The 15,440-nt window shown below is 38.3% G+C and overlaps 1 protein-coding gene across 5 annotated transcripts in view; it reads left to right on the forward strand.

Annotated features, from left to right (window-relative positions):
- VPS13D (vacuolar protein sorting 13 homolog D) overlaps nt 1-15,440 on the forward strand; it is a 102,003-nt gene that overhangs the window by 42,186 nt on the left and 44,377 nt on the right. For 3 of the 5 annotated variants that reach the window (XM_084220363.1, XM_084220365.1, XM_084220364.1), the window contains 18 exons: nt 135-270; nt 1,259-1,306; nt 2,063-2,213; nt 3,384-3,594; nt 4,726-4,973; nt 5,787-5,978; nt 7,602-7,728; nt 8,190-8,332; nt 9,160-9,290; nt 10,191-10,366; nt 10,482-10,605; nt 11,186-11,421; nt 12,185-12,293; nt 12,916-13,076; nt 13,412-13,520; nt 14,271-14,450; nt 14,763-14,879; nt 15,209-15,358. In XM_084220363.1, the coding sequence (XP_084076489.1) occupies nt 135-270; nt 1,259-1,306; nt 2,063-2,213; nt 3,384-3,594; nt 4,726-4,973; nt 5,787-5,978; nt 7,602-7,728; nt 8,190-8,332; nt 9,160-9,290; nt 10,191-10,366; nt 10,482-10,605; nt 11,186-11,421; nt 12,185-12,293; nt 12,916-13,076; nt 13,412-13,520; nt 14,271-14,450; nt 14,763-14,879; nt 15,209-15,358 (2,749 nt within the window). Of the gene's footprint in view, nt 1-134; nt 271-1,258; nt 1,307-2,062; nt 2,214-3,383; nt 3,595-4,725; nt 4,974-5,786; nt 5,979-7,601; nt 7,729-8,189; nt 8,333-9,159; nt 9,291-10,190; nt 10,367-10,481; nt 10,606-11,185; nt 11,422-12,184; nt 12,294-12,915; nt 13,077-13,411; nt 13,521-14,270; nt 14,451-14,762; nt 14,880-15,208; nt 15,359-15,440 lie in introns of those variants that run through there. The other 2 variants (XR_014616693.1, XM_084220366.1) reach the window with 2 other exon arrangements.

Below are 15,440 nucleotides of genomic sequence, written 5' to 3' on the forward strand. Positions count from 1 at the left end.
AAACTCTTGGGATTTTTTAATGTTTCAGTAAGATTCTTTAAATAGAATCCAGAGGATGTTTGTGGTTTTAACTGTTTGGTATTTAGTCTGTATAATAATGCTTGATAGTAACTTAGCTTGCTCTAACCTGGCAGGCACACGCATGACCTAAGGATTCATCAGTTGCAAGTGAGAGTAAATGGCTGGGAAGAAGTGAGTCCAGTGTCTGTGGACAAAGTTGGAACATTTTTCCGATATGCTGCACCAGATAAGAATTCCTCCTCTTCTACTGTAAGTTCTGATTTTGAGTGTTTTAAAAGAATATGTAAATTGGGAGTAACGATGTCTGCAAGATTTTGATCTCAAAGCATCTGCTGGATGAGATTGTCCTCTCTGCAGTTAGCCTGGACTGGGAGAGCTTGGAGATGCTGGGTTCCAACTGTGTAACCAAAGCACTGCCAGAGCAGTCAGCAGTTAATCTGTGCTTGGCAGGCAGAGCTTCCAGGGACAGGATGAATGTATTAGTGACAGGCCATGCACTCATGGAGACTGAGCTTTAAATCAGCCCAGCATTTCAGCAGCTACTTTCATTTCTTTTATTGCAGGAATGTTTTTCATGTATTTAATTTGCTTAAAATAAACAACACTGGCAATTTCCTGTAAGCCTAGAGATTGGTTTTTAAGTATGTGGCTCTGTAGACAAAATATACTTGTCATGAAGGGAAAATGCAGTTGTAATAATGAGCAGGCTGGCATTTGGGGGAGGCTCAGTGATAAAACTGGTTTTGTGGATTTCAAGACTATGTTTTGAGACCAGCTACTGGAAGTTGTTGAATGCTGGGCAAATAGGAGGTTGAGATATTTTTGACATAAAGCAGAATTAATTTGATTTAATTCTGACAAGAGCCAATGGTCTCTTACTTGAATTTTCTGATGTTTTTATATTGAAGCATAAAAAGGATCATCTCTCTGTAATTTGAATATTGAAGGAAAAGGATGCAAATTATGAGATTATGATAAATTAATGAGAACTCCTGTTCAGCAACATCTCCTGTAGACATTTTCTTTACAACAAACCCTCCTTAAGCTTCATTTTTTTGCAAAGCAGTATTACAAACAGGCTTTCTAATCCAGTTCTGACATGATTCCAGGTTGTACTAAAGATCAGAAACACAAAGTGATGAAAGTTTATTCTTCTACAGTAAAGTTCTGTGTTAAAGCTGAGTACAGTATATTAAAAGTTGAACTACTTTAACCTTCTTATTTACTTTTCTCTCAGCTTGGAAGCCCAATAAGTAGAACAAATATAATACATCCACAAGTCTACGTGAGTATATATTTTCATTTTTTTGAGAGCTACTTAAGAGTAGGGAACCTCTACAAGTGAACTGACTTTTCCCATCCCTCTAGAACCTTTTCAATAGAAAGGAAAAAAAATTTAAGCAAACAAAATGCACTTTCAAATCAGAACAAATATTTATGATTTACCATTCCTCACCAGTATAAATGTTTGAGAAATGGGTCTTAAATTCCAGTGTATGAATTCTGGCATGTAAACGCATAGTAAATGCTATTTTCAGGATCAAAGTGGCCATGGCTTTGTGCAATGTAGAAGGTAAAACACCACAGCAGAAGGGCAGCAATGAGTGAACAAAGTATGAATATGTTAGGAAAGCTCCAACTTATTTTTCAGTTTTGACAGATAGGAATGATGAGTGGCTGGTAATTATATGAGGCTTACACTTCAAACTCCATGGATTTATTAAGTAATGTAACAGTGAGATGATGTATAAAGTTCTTCTCTTAGGATCTGTATAGCTCTTATTTGAACTTGGATTATTTTGAGAAAGATAATGGAGTTAGTGGTAGGTGGAATTGCTGTTTCATAATTTCACTGTGCTTTGAGGAGGAGGTACAGGATTATAAACCACCATTATGAAACTATTGATACACCTGATAAGTCACACATGGCTGGACTCAGTTGGCAAGTTTGTCTCCAGCAGTTAGTGCTTCATAATGGAGGTGTCCCTCTCCTAGATATATTCATTACCTGAGCTTTTTAATGCTTTTAAATATCTTCCAGTTTTCTTCATTGCCTCCAGTTCGTGTGGTGTTTGAAGTCAGCATGGAGGGGAGCGCCCGGAAGGTGATAACAGTGCGCTCAGCCTTGATGCTGAAGAACAAGCTGGAAATTCCAATGGAGCTGAGGCTGGACAGTCCCTCTGCCCCTGACAGTAAGTGCTGCACGCTCCTGGGATGTCACTGGGATGTTTCATGAAAAATCCCTTCCCCAGGATTTCTTCTCTTGGGAAGTTGGGAAGCTCCAGCTTCTCCATGTTTTGCTCCTCTAGAATGTGATTAGGAGAACTGTTTACCCAGCATGTGAATTGCTTTTAATTAATGGCCAATCACAGCCAGCTGTGTCAGACTCTCTGAGTCTGTCACAAGATTTTATTTTTTGTTCTTTGCTGGCTTTCTGATATCTCCTTTCTCTTTCTTTAGTATAGTTTTAGTATATCATTTTCTTTTAACATAACATATATGGCATAACATATAGCACAGCATATAACATAAACATATAAGATAACATATAGCATAACCATAACTTAGCATAACCATAACATTAACATAACATCAGCCTTGGAGTCAATTCTCATCTCTCACCTCATCCTGGGACCCTCACAACAACACTGCAACAATTAATAACCACACTGTGACTCATATTGCTGTAGCATTCCTTATGTAGCATTCTTTATGTGCTGTGGGGAATCCAGCTTCCTCCCCAAGAAGATTCACCACTGTCTGTAATGCTTCACACCAGAATAGACCTCCCTGGACAGGATATGTTAAGAAGAAGAGAGTCAACAAGAGACTAGAGAGTCCAGTAGGATTTTCAGCTGTTGTTGAGATAAACAGGGAAAGCTGAGACTCTGTAAAGACTTAATTTTATTTCTGTGTGTAGCAAAGTTGTCTCTTTAGCAGCAGTTGGTTCAGGAAAATATTTCCTTGCAGAAAAGTGGGAAAAAAGTGTTTGTTTAATAGGTAAAGCATTCACCTTTGGTATTACCATGCAAAGGTTTAGTGTAGAAATCTAATGATACATTGATAATGTACCCAAAAGGTTTGAAGAATGAGGTTTTTCAAACAAGCATTTTCACTGAAGAATTTGAGTACTAGCAAGTTTTTAGGCTGTTTCAGATTTACACACTGAAATTAGTCTGCTGCCAGATTGTTAATAGAGCTGAAAATAACAGGTTGGTTTTTGAAACATGCATAAAGCAGGAGGTGATTTACATTAAAATTAAATGTATTGCCTTAAAAATTTGAGACTTACTACTTCAAAATTTTCTGGTTTTCACTAAAGGAGCCTCTTTTGATATGTGTGTTTTCTTCTCTGGTTGCAGAGCCTGTAGTCCTTCCAGCAGTTATGCCAGGAGATTCCTTTGCTATTCCATTACATCTCACATCCTGGCGTTTGCAAGCCAGGCCCAAAGGAATGGGATTCTTCTTCTCTAAGGCTCCTATTCACTGGACTAATGTCCAGAAGGCAGCAGAGGTGTGCAGCAGCAAGAGGGAGTGTCATTCCATGGAGTCTGAAAACAGCCAATTTTTCAGGTAATTAACGCCTAGTTCTTCTTCTGTAAGCTCTGCTAAATCCTGTGAAAGTAAATAACAGAAAAGAAAATGCTTAGAGGTGAAAGCTGCTGTAGTTTAGTGGGATGTTGTACTGGGTCTGTTGAATAGTGAGAAAGCAGTGAAGTCTCCCTGCTCTGTTTCTGCAGGGCTCCTTGAAGCTCCTCTGGTGCAGTGCCTGTTAAACCTCTGACAATACAAAGCACACTATAAATATTTATTGTAAAAACAAAAAGAAAATTCAGAAAATAGAATGTGAACTATCATTAAACTGACTGCTCAGTCTCACTTAGGATAATCCTCACTTAGAATAATGAGTGATTTTCCAAAAGAGTGTTCACAAATATTCATTCTTTGTCCTCAATGTCCTCTGCTCAGTTCTGAGGCCAAAAACGTCTCTGCATAGTGAGAACTTAATGGAGTTTTGTAGTTTTCTGATACAGTTGATTTAGGGCTGCTCTGAATTTAGGAAATACTAGGATAGGGATTATGGAAATTGTGTCAGGAAATGACCTTTGCCCACTGTATAGTTACTGCTGTGTGTCAGTTTCATAGTTCATTTCCTAATAGTCTGTTTTTTAATGTATCACAGGGAGCAAAATAAACTTCTAATTATTTGCAATGAAGCTTTATCAACTCAATTTTTCACCTTGACTAAAGAAAAACTGAAATGTCAAGTGGTTAAAGCAAGAATAGATCTACTGGGAAGGAGACATGCAGCCTTTATGTTTAAGAACATGATTATAATTTACTTTAATGGTTAAAAATCTCTTTTTAGTAGCAGTTAAGAACATGCTTTTGCAAGTTTATGAAAGTCAGTTTTAAAGGTAGTAATGTCTAATAGCCATTTTCTGTTATGTCTCTGAACCAACCAGTTTTTGGGGAACTAAACTCTCTAGTCTTTGCTTAAAATCAGAAAAGTCATGTTGTCTTAATGTCAGACATAAATGCAACATACCATTTATAATAATCTACAAAGTGATTATGTGGAGAACAACTCTAAATGCTGTCCTGAAGTTAGAGCATCTTTGAGGACTTAGTGCAATACAGAAAGACAGGGTTTTAATTGTTCTGTCTAATTCATTAACTTCTCATACGTGTTGGCATTCCCAGGTTTTGTGTGGCTATAAAGAAAGAAAATTACCCAGATTACATGCCTTCCAGCATATTCTCTGACAGTGCTAAGCAGATTTTCAGGCAGCCTGGGCACACCATTTATCTGCTGCCAACAGTGGTGATCTGCAATCTGCTGCCCTGTGAGCTGGAGTTCTACGTGAAGGGTTTGCCCATCAGTGGGACACTGAAGCCTGGCAAAGAGGCTGCCCTGCACACAGCTGACACTGCCCAGAACATCGAGCTGGGTAAGGCTCCTGCTCAGGGACCATTGTACTGCCAGGGTTCTTCTTCTGCAAGGAGCCATGGCACAGAATGGAAAAAGAGAAAAATAGAAAGCATTTAAATGGTTATTTCATTGGGTTGCATTACACAGCCCAGAACATCGAGCTGGGTAAGGCTCCTGCTCAGGGACCATTGCTGCTCCTCTCTGTACTGCCAGGGAACTTGTTCTGCAAGGATCCATGGCACAGAATGGAAAAATAGAAAGCATTTAAATGATTATTTCATTGGGTTGCAGAGCTTCTTATTTTTAATGAAGTGAACGCGTTGGAAAAAAACCAACCCAGTATCGCCATCATTCCTCCGGGTTTGTCACTCCTGATTTGTCACTCCTGATTTGTCCTCCTCTAAGCTGTCACTTAGAATGTTTTCTTGTTCAGTTCTTGTTTTCCTGAGAGTGGAAACTGGAGAGAACAGTGGTGAAGAGGGGAATAAATCAAATAAGCTCCTAATATTTTTGGGTGGTTTTGCTCTTTTCTTTTTGTCAGAAATAATTGGTGTTGAGAGTGTTAATGTGGAGTTACTCAACACAGGCTAGACCTGTAATGCCTAAAGCAATAATTAGTCCTGAGCAGGGTCCCTTACAGAGCTTGTCTTGCTGTTTGTGACTTAAATTGAGGAATTTCTTCACAAGATCAGAGATATAAAAGTTGATCGGGGTGAGCTCTGTGTAATATTTAAGAAGATCGAGTTATGTGAAACACCAGCTTAAGTGCTTATCCAAAACTCCTGTTTGTGTGTGTGATGTTTGATTTTGCCCTGCTTGTTTTGTTTCTTAGGGGTATTGCTAGAAAACTTCCCAATCTGCAAAGAGCTGCTGATCCCTCCCGGGACGCAGAACTACGTGGTGCGGATGCGGCTGTACGACGCCAGCAAGCGGCTGCTCAACCTGACCATCCGCATCGTGTGCCGCGCCGAGGGCTCCCTCAAAATCCTCATCTCTGCCCCGTACTGGCTCATCAACAAAACAGGCAAGTGCTCTTGGATTCAGCATGTAGGAAATAAGGATTCTTAAATGCTGCTTAAGAGGAATAAGGGTTGTAAAAATTTATATTTTTAATATAAATATAAATAGAGATTTATCGTGTAACTATTTATCATTATACTGTCATTATTTATTTAAATATTATTTATATCACTATCATTATTTATCATTTTATTATCATTATATCATTTATCAGTAAGAGATTTATCATGGCTTCAAATACTCATTTCAGCTCCATACTGGTTATTGGAGCTGAAATGGTATTGGTTAATCAACAAAACAGGCAAGTTCTCTTGTAATCAACACATGGGAAATAAGGAGAGATATATATATATTATATATATATACACACACACACACATATATATATATATATATACACACATATATATATTCTACATATATAATATATATTCTATTCTATATTTCCCATAGTATTTTGATTTGCTTCCTAGCCAAATAAAGCTTTTAAATGCTACTTAAAAGGAATAAAGGTTGTAAGAATTTATATTTTTAATATAGATATATTTATCATGTAACTATTTATCATTATATTTTCATTATTTATTTATATATTATGTACTAATATTATTTATTTATATACTTATTTATTATTTATTTTTAATCACTATCATTATATTATCATTATATCAATTATCAGTAAGAGATTTATCATGGCTTCAGATACTAATTTCAGCTCCATACTGGTTAATCAATAAAACAGGCAAATCATCATGTGGGAAATAAGGATTCTTGTAGTATTTTGATTTGCTTTCTAGCCAAATTCTTTCAACCTATTTTCTTCTTAGATGCTACTTGAGAGGAATAAGGATTGTAAGAATTTCTATTTTAAATATAAATATAAATAGAGGTTTATCATGTAACTATTTATCATTATACTATCATTATCATTATTTATTTATATATTATATCTTATTTATTATTTATTTAGTTATTTATTATTTATTTTTATATATTATTTCTATCACTATTATTATTTATCATTGTATTATCATTATATCATTTATCAGTAAGATATTTATCATGGCTTCAAATACTCATTTCAGCTCCATATTGGTTAATCAACAAAACAAGCAAGTTTTGTTGTAATCATCAAGTGGGAAATAAGCATTTCCTGTAGTACTTTGATTTGCTTTCTAGCCAAATAAAGTTTTTAAATGCTACTTAAGAAGAATAAAGGTTGTAAGAATTTCTATTTTTTAATAGTGCCAGCAGCCACTGTTTAATTCATGTTACAGCAGATAACTTAGACATTGGGTTGCTATATTGCAGATTTTCAAACATGAGCTGTTGTGCCTCTCAATAAATCAATATAGATTAGATCACTGTTAAAATCTGTGGTGCAGTGAGTCTGTGTGAGCTTCCACTGGCACTTCCAGGTCTGCACACACCAGTCTCATGACCTGCAGCTGTGAACAGCTGTTTTAAGAAGATTAAGAACTTGAAGGAGAATTCTTGCACAGTGATGGCTAAAATACTAGAACAAAAATATCTTGGGTTCCTTAATTTGAAATTTTTACAGTTCTCATCTTAATTTGTACAAAAGGTGATGTGTAATTTAACACTTTTCTTCTGTGTTCACTTAAAGGATTGCCACTTATCTTCAGACAAGATAATGCAAAAACAGATGCAGCTGGTCAGTTTGAGGAGCATGAGCTTGCTAGAAGCCTCAGCCCACTGCTGTTCTGTTATGCTGATAAAGAACAGCCAAACTTGTAAGTAAGAAGGGCAATTGGGAGGAAATTTACACAGATGAAAGTATTAAGATTACCTGTGAAATTATTACTTTTTTTAATACTGTGTTGAGCATACTGGATTCTTAGACATTTCCTACTGAAAGCTCCTTGGTTGGCAATTCTGTTGTGTCTCAATTTATTCCAAATTTTAATTCTTTTTATTTCAAAGATAAAAGACACACAAATGATATTGTGATTAATCAGTCTGGAAACTGCCAAGCTTTTTACAGGACATGATCATTGACTCCTTACCAGTGTGTTGAAAAGTCTTATAGCAGAAATGCAGAATGAGTCACTCAGTAAGAGACTTATCATGGCTTCAAATGCTTCTACATCCAGACACAGATGTTCTTTTTCCATGTGTTTGATCACCAGCATTGTGTTGCTACCTGATCCTTCCTTTAAATGATTAAAGCTTTGTGTTTTCTTCTTCCCCTTAGTTGTACAATGCGGGTTGGAAAAGGAATCCATCCTGATGGCATGCCTGGCTGGTGCCAGGGTTTCTCCCTGGATGGTGGCAGTGGTGTTAGAGCCCTCAAGGTGATCCAGCATGGAAACAGGCCAGGCCTCATCTATAACATTGGTAGGTGGTGATGGGAGCACTGGAAAACCCTGTGGAGCTCTTGGTGAGATACAATGTCAGGGACACAAGAAACAGAACAATTGCAGCAGGGAAAGGCATCTTCTTAAAGGCTTTTGAGGGCCCAGAGAAAAACATTAAACAAAAGATAGTGTTTGAAGTATTTTTATATCTTTGTTTTGAACTGTATTATGTTAAAAATTAGCTTTCAGTTATTTTTAATTTTACATTTCATTGAGTGTTAATAACTACATTGTCAAACTGTTCATTCTGCTTCTGTGGTTTTATTCCCTCTGTATGTTAATTTTAAATCCCATGACATTACTCTGAGTATTGTGAGTGTCTGTGTGCTCTAACTGTTCAGCCATGTGCTGCTTCTCTGGGTTTGCCCTGCTGGTGCCTGCATAGGCTGATGTGCAGGAGTGCAGCTTCTGGATTCCTTGTGCTCCTGGTGTACATAAAGTACGAGCAGGTTTTAGTTTTCAATTAAATGAGAGTCTGAAAGTTACTCCACAGTGATTGTCAAGGAATTTTTCATATGTTTAACAGTGAAATAATTACTTGCATTGATAAACTTGTGATTGGGAATTGGTTTTGGGTTTTTTGTCTCCAGTATCTAAGTTGTACTTGAGAAATAGAGGGTAACAGATGGCATATGGTTATATTTACTGTTGAAAATAAAATAATGTTCCAGTGCAAGGCAGTTGTGTGGCACAGAGGCTTCATCTCAGGAACCCAAGAAAGAACTTACATTCTCTGAAATATGCTGTGGGAGCTGTCTTTTTCTTTGGTAAACAATAGCTGTATTCTCACCTTGTTTTTATGACTAGGTATTGATGTTAAAAAGGGCAGAGGCCGTTACATTGACACCTGCATGGTCACCTTTGCTCCCCGGTACCTGTTGGACAATAAATCAAGCTACAAACTGGCCTTTGTTCAGCGGGAGTTTGCCAGAGGTCAGGTAAGAAGCTTCCTGCTTGTGACTTTTTAGTACAGTACTGTCCTGGTTCAGGGCAAATTTGGGTGAGAACTTCTAGAGGGGTTCCTCTAGAAAGCAGATTCAGGTGGCTCCTCCCTCAGCCGGTTCAGGAAAATATTTCCTTGGAGAAAAGTGGAAAATAACAGTTAGTTTTTATAGGCAAAGCATTCACCAGCACAAAAAAGGAACAATACTAAACAAGAAAACCTCTTGCTGCTCCAAAAGAGATGACAAACTGAGGAAGTCCCCATGGTGGGCTGTAGCTGGCTCACTCAGTCTCTTATCAGTCCCTCTGGCACTGGAAAAAATGCCTCAGCCCAGGCTCAGCCTGGTGGGCTGTAGGTGAGAGCTGCCAGTGCTCTTCTGGGTGTTCAGTCCAGAGCAGCTTTAAACAGCTCCAAAGGAAAAAAACCACAGTCCAGGGAGCTTCTCTGTCTCAGCTACCTAAAACTAACTAAAAGCAAAGGAGAGCTCTGTCCCACTGTCTGTCCATCCACAGACAACACAGTCCAGGAAGAGGAATGTGGAGGAATGAGTGCAGTTTCTGAAAACAGACTGTGTGCTTTTTCTTCCCCCCCTTTGCTCTCAGAACCAGTCTTTAAGGGTGCAAAACTTATTTCAGGGCTAAGCAGATGAATGGGGGTATGAGGATCATAAAGTCAGCCCAGGACTGTACTTAGTGACAGCATCTGCCCACCAAGAAGAGCAGACATTGTTCTTGGAAGTATTGTTGGCTGGTTATGAGGCTCTTTCTCATTATTCCAATAGCAGCATCCACCTGGCAGAAGAATGGCTGTGTTTGTATTTTAGAGGTTATAGGTTAATAGTGGATTTTTCAGTGCTGGGAATATTTACTAATTATTTCCCAATTTCTGGTCCTAGGGAGCATCCAATCCTGATGGCTACATCTCCACTCTCCCTGGTTCCAGTGTTGTGTTCCACTGGCCACGGAATGATTATGATCAGCTCTTGTGTGTGAGGCTGATGGAAGTCCCAAACTGCATTTGGTCTGGGGGCTTTGAGGTCAACAAGAACAATTCGTTCCACATTAATATGAGGTAGCTGTGACCTAAAAATCCTCTGCAGCTGCTGTGTTCTGGTAGAAGCAGCTGTTTAACAATGCAGATAATGCAGATCAGAAGTTTACATGTCCTGTACTGTGATCTTCTTCAGGGACACCCTGGGGAAATGTTACTTTTTAAGAGTAGAAATCACCCTTCAAGGAGCCACGTACCGCGTTGCGTTCAGCGACACCGACCAGCTACCGCCGCCTTTCCGCATCGACAATTTCTCCAAGGTAAAAGAACCAAACCCCATCTTTTTCCTTCTTTTAGTAAAAGTAATTTGTCTGTATTTGTTAGAAGTGGGAGATGACTAACTTGTGTAATGAAATGAAATGAAAGTATATGTATTTATCCTGTAGTAATTGCAATTTTCTGAAGTTCTAGGAAAAATTGGTAGTACACAGCTATGTCATTTTTTTCAGATAATACTTCTAACATTGTGGCTTTCATGGGTGCTTTAAAAGCCTTACAAGGAAGAGAAGGATTACCAATGAGAGGGATGGTATTTAATCTGTTCTAATCTTGTAATTTAAATTAGCAGAGTTTGAGATGCTCCATGGGCCTGCAGACATTTTGCAGACATTTCCCACAGATGACAGATAAAAGCAAAGATGATGTTTATCATCCCTTTAAGACTCTCTTTACTTGAGACCTGAATGGAAGAATATGCATATTGAAATGTTTGTGGGGGGAAAGAAGTGATCTGAACATGTTTCAGTCATCAACTCCTGGTTAAATGAGCAAATGATAGCAAAAAGTCTGTGTGATGAACAATTCCTGTATGAACAAACTCCTCTTTGCTGGCTGTTGCAGGTCCCAGTTGTGTTTAAGCAGCACGGGGTGGTGGAGCCCAGGCTGTCCACTGATGTGAAGCCCATGACCTCTCTGGATTATGCATGGGATGAGCCCATCCTGCCTCCCTTCATCACCCTGACAGTGAAAGGAGCAGGCTCCTCAGAAGTTGTCTGCTGCATGAATGACTTCCAAGACAGCAAACAGCTTTACTATGAAAACTTCATCTATATTGCTGCTACATATACTTTCTCAGGGTAATTCTTGATATCTTTGATGGAAATACTTTTAACGTTCACATTAAGCTTTAATTAATTAATATTAAATTATTATTCTCTTTATGGTTACCATTCAAAAGTTTTTCCCATGGAATTAAACTTTTGTCTACCTTGTAGCTAGCAGAAGAAATGCCAAATTCAGAAGCTGTCTGGCTGTTAGTAATGAGTGTATTTTACTTCATTTGGACATAGTACCTTTGCTTTAGAGGTGCAGCTTGACAGTTTATCCTGTCACACAGTGAGAAGGATTTAGCATCTGGCATCTGCTGTGACCTCACTATGTGGTCTTGGAAGAACTGGGATGTTTGGGGTCCCCCTCTGAGAACTTAATGTCTTTTGGTGTATAAAGGACACTTAACCACGAGTCACACCTATTTGCAACATACCTGTGAGGTTTCAGCTTGCACTACTTCATATGCTGCTGAAAACAGCTCTGGGAGATTGATACAGGGCTTTGTTACTTTCCTCTAAATGAGGTAGGAAGCTGTCTTTTAATTCATCTGTTCTGCCTGTGAAGTTCCTAGTTCCAGTGAGAAATCAAAGCCTCTTTCAAGAATGTACTCAAGTTACCAGCTTGCCCTGGTAATCCCTAACAAGAGGGGAAAAGCCCCCAATATAAATGTTAGTCTGATGGGCTGTATTGGAAGTGTAAAATTCCAGTTGAATTTTGATGCAGATCTAATTTGTGCTACAGAAGAAGCTGCTACTATGAACAAACATGATGTTGTTTTCTTGGTTCTAGGTTACAGGAGCCAAATGCAAGACCAGTTACTTCAAATAAGGATGCTGCAAATGCAGAGCTTGTCCTCGATGTTTCTCCAAAGACTCAACGAGTTTTGCTGAAAAAGAAGGTACCAGGACACATTTGACTTCTTTTTTAATAATACTGTTGCTATGTGCTGAAGTAAAAGCAGACGCTGAGGGTAGGACAACATTAAAAAAAAAGTTCTAACTTTTAAAGGGGTAGAGAGAGACTCCAAACCGATAGGTTATTTTGAATTGTGGTGGTGCTTCTGTATAAGACTTTTATTAGGGATAAAGGTGACAGAAAAGGGAACTGGACTGAAGTGGCAAGGAAGGTTGTGAATGCTTCCTAGACAACAGAATATGGTGGTTGTGTGTTGGATATTCTCATGAAGTTACAAGGTAGGACATACTTCCTTTTCAGGAGCATTTTAAGCCAAGTCATCTATTTCTGGAGCTCTTAAGAAGTAGAAACTGTGTTTAAATATTGCTGATATTAACAAACAGCTTTTAAATGCAGCTCTTCATCTAGCTGCTGTTGTGTAATCACTGAATATCAGAGTTCAATCAGAAGCCTTTGTCCAAACTAGTTCCTAATTCTAATTCAGGGCTTTGAAGTTAAATATATACAAGTCATTCCAGGAATTACAAATCAAAGCCTCTGATAGCAAAACAGAACAAAAATATTTGCTCTGTACTGTATTTAAATGTTGAATTTTTCTGTAACAGGAGCCAGGAAAGCGATCCCAGCTCTGGAGGATGACAGACTCAGGAATGCTTTGCCATGAAGGTTCTTCAGTTCCTCACAACCCCCACAAACCCTCCCCTCGCTCTGAGGACTCCAGTATGATTTTGGATATTGCAGGCCTGGCAGCTGTCACAAATAACAGGTACTGAAATACAAACATACAATGGGGGTTTCTAACAGTGTCTTTGAACACATGCTTAATCTGATATTCTCTGAGCATGGAAAGACATTGTTCTGAAGGAATATGAAAGAGCTGGATTTTGTCTGGTTTTATTAGAAAATTTCATGATCACCTGTGTGACTTGGGAGTACTTGTAAAAGCATGGCTGATGCCCTTTCAGCAGGTGACTCTTGACAGAGCACTTCAGAAGAGAGATTAGGAGCATGAACTGGGGCAAAATAAATGTTCAGCATTAACACAAGTGCAGAGTAAAAGTTGTGAGGAGCATCCTCTGAGTGCTGAGGCTTCCCCTGCAGGTACGAGCCGCTGATGCTGAGACGGCCGGACCGGCGGCGCAGCACCACCCAGACCTGGAGCTTTCAGGATGGGAAGCTGACCTGTGGCATCCATGGCCTTGTTGTCCAAGTCAGTACTGATTATGTGTCAAACCTGTTTTGTTTGTTGCTGGTGTAGATGACAGAGTCATTTGGGCTTAGGATTGAACTAAAAGCTTTGAGACGAGTTCAGAGTACAGAGCAAAACAAACTTGTGCAAGCACCTTATGTTTTAAGTTTATATTTGAATGTTCTTACTAATTTCAAATAATTAAAGGTCTTGCACTATTAATTAGAAATTAGAAAAGTATTTTAGTTAGTACCATGATCATTTTACTGCAGTGTAGTAAGTTACTACTTGAAGCAGCCAAAAAAGCTCTGTATTGCTGTCTTTAGACAGCAAGAGGTAAGGATTGACTCAGTAAGGATTTACAGTCTCATGCACAGGTCCAGAGTTCATCTTTTAAAAAGCTTCCTGTGATTTTGGAAGACTTCTGGGAAGGACTTTCCAATGTCCCTTGATGATGTGATTGCTTCAGTTTTAAACATGCAGTGGGAATACTTTATTCCCACTTAATTATCTATTACCCACCTAATTATCAACTACTTAATTATTGATCTTGGCTGCTCCTTTTATCTGCCAACTAATTAAACATGAGTTAGTAGAAACTTTAGTAATATCAAGTAAAATGCTGCTGGACTAATCTTCTTTTAGTTCTGAAGAATAAGGAGAGGCAAGTACAATACCGTTTTAAATTAATATATGTAAACAGTTATCTGAAGTGTTTACCTATCACTTAATTACTCAATTTACTTTCCTTACTGTTTTTTCCTCCTCCAGGCAAAGGGAGGAATACAGGGTCTTCATGATGGAGCTGAAGTTGTTCTAGGTCCTGATAACTCACTTGAACTTTTAGGGCCAGTTCCACCTGAACAGCAGTTCACAAACCAAAAGATGAGGCCAGGCTCAGGAGTACTGGCTGTGAGAGTCATCCCAGATGGGCCAACCAGAGTTCTGCAGGTGACAGTCCTTCATTAACTAGAATCCAGTTACATTCTTTGCTCATGCTGGAAATACTCTTTTTCTCTATTACATCTTTAAATCCTTATGAAAAGCTGCCTTTCTAATGACATGAAAGGGATGGGAATATCATAAACCAGAAGTAGTGAGTTCAAAAGTTCCCTTGTCCTTAATTTTTTAAAAAATAATTTGCTAAGGTAGGGCAATGTAGTTATTATTATATGGGGGAAGCCTCAGTTATTTATATATGTGAAAGGGATCATTATATTTATATATGTGAAAGGGATCATTGTATAATTGATTTGTTTTCAGATAACTGACTGTAACCAGCGTAGAAGCGATCGCTCATTCAGTGAAGGAGAGCAGCTTCCAGTGTCGGACCAAGATCTGCGCAAGTTCAAAAATCCAGACACAGAGCAGGAATTGGAAGTAAGATATGACAACTAGTACTTGTCTTTTTTTATTTTAAATCTTTCTAGATTTTAGGAGGGGGATGATGGTCAGTAACCTCTCCTAGTGATGACCTTGTGTTTTGAACTTCAGATTTTCCTGCTACAGCTTCTCATTCTTGGGTTAATATGTCTTAACCTTCTTGAGTCTAGGACTAATTGTTAAAGAGCTACTACTTGTTAAAGAGCTCCAGTATCATCTGGAGATGATCCTAAAAAAATAATCTCTTTTCAGAAATGTTTATTTGATATCACAGTTTTTTTCAGTGCTGGTTTGTTAGTGGTGGGTTTTTCCCCTTCTTTTCTCAGGTGCTTGTGAAACTGGAAGGTGGAATAGGATTGTCTTTGGTCAACAAAGTCCCTGAAGAGCTTGTGTTTGCAAGCCTCACCAACATTAATGTCCACTACACTCAGCTCTCAACTGGTCAGGTGCTAGAGCTCAGTGTGCAAGATATACAGGTATTTGCCATTTTGAAATAAATTAATTTATTCATGGGTCTTTAGTTTTTTTAAGTCATAATAGGTTTGAAAAATGTTTAGA

The sequence above is a fragment of the Fringilla coelebs genome (assembly GCF_963513975.1).
Source record: "Fringilla coelebs genome assembly, chromosome: 22".
NCBI lineage: Eukaryota > Metazoa > Chordata > Aves > Passeriformes > Fringillidae > Fringilla > Fringilla coelebs.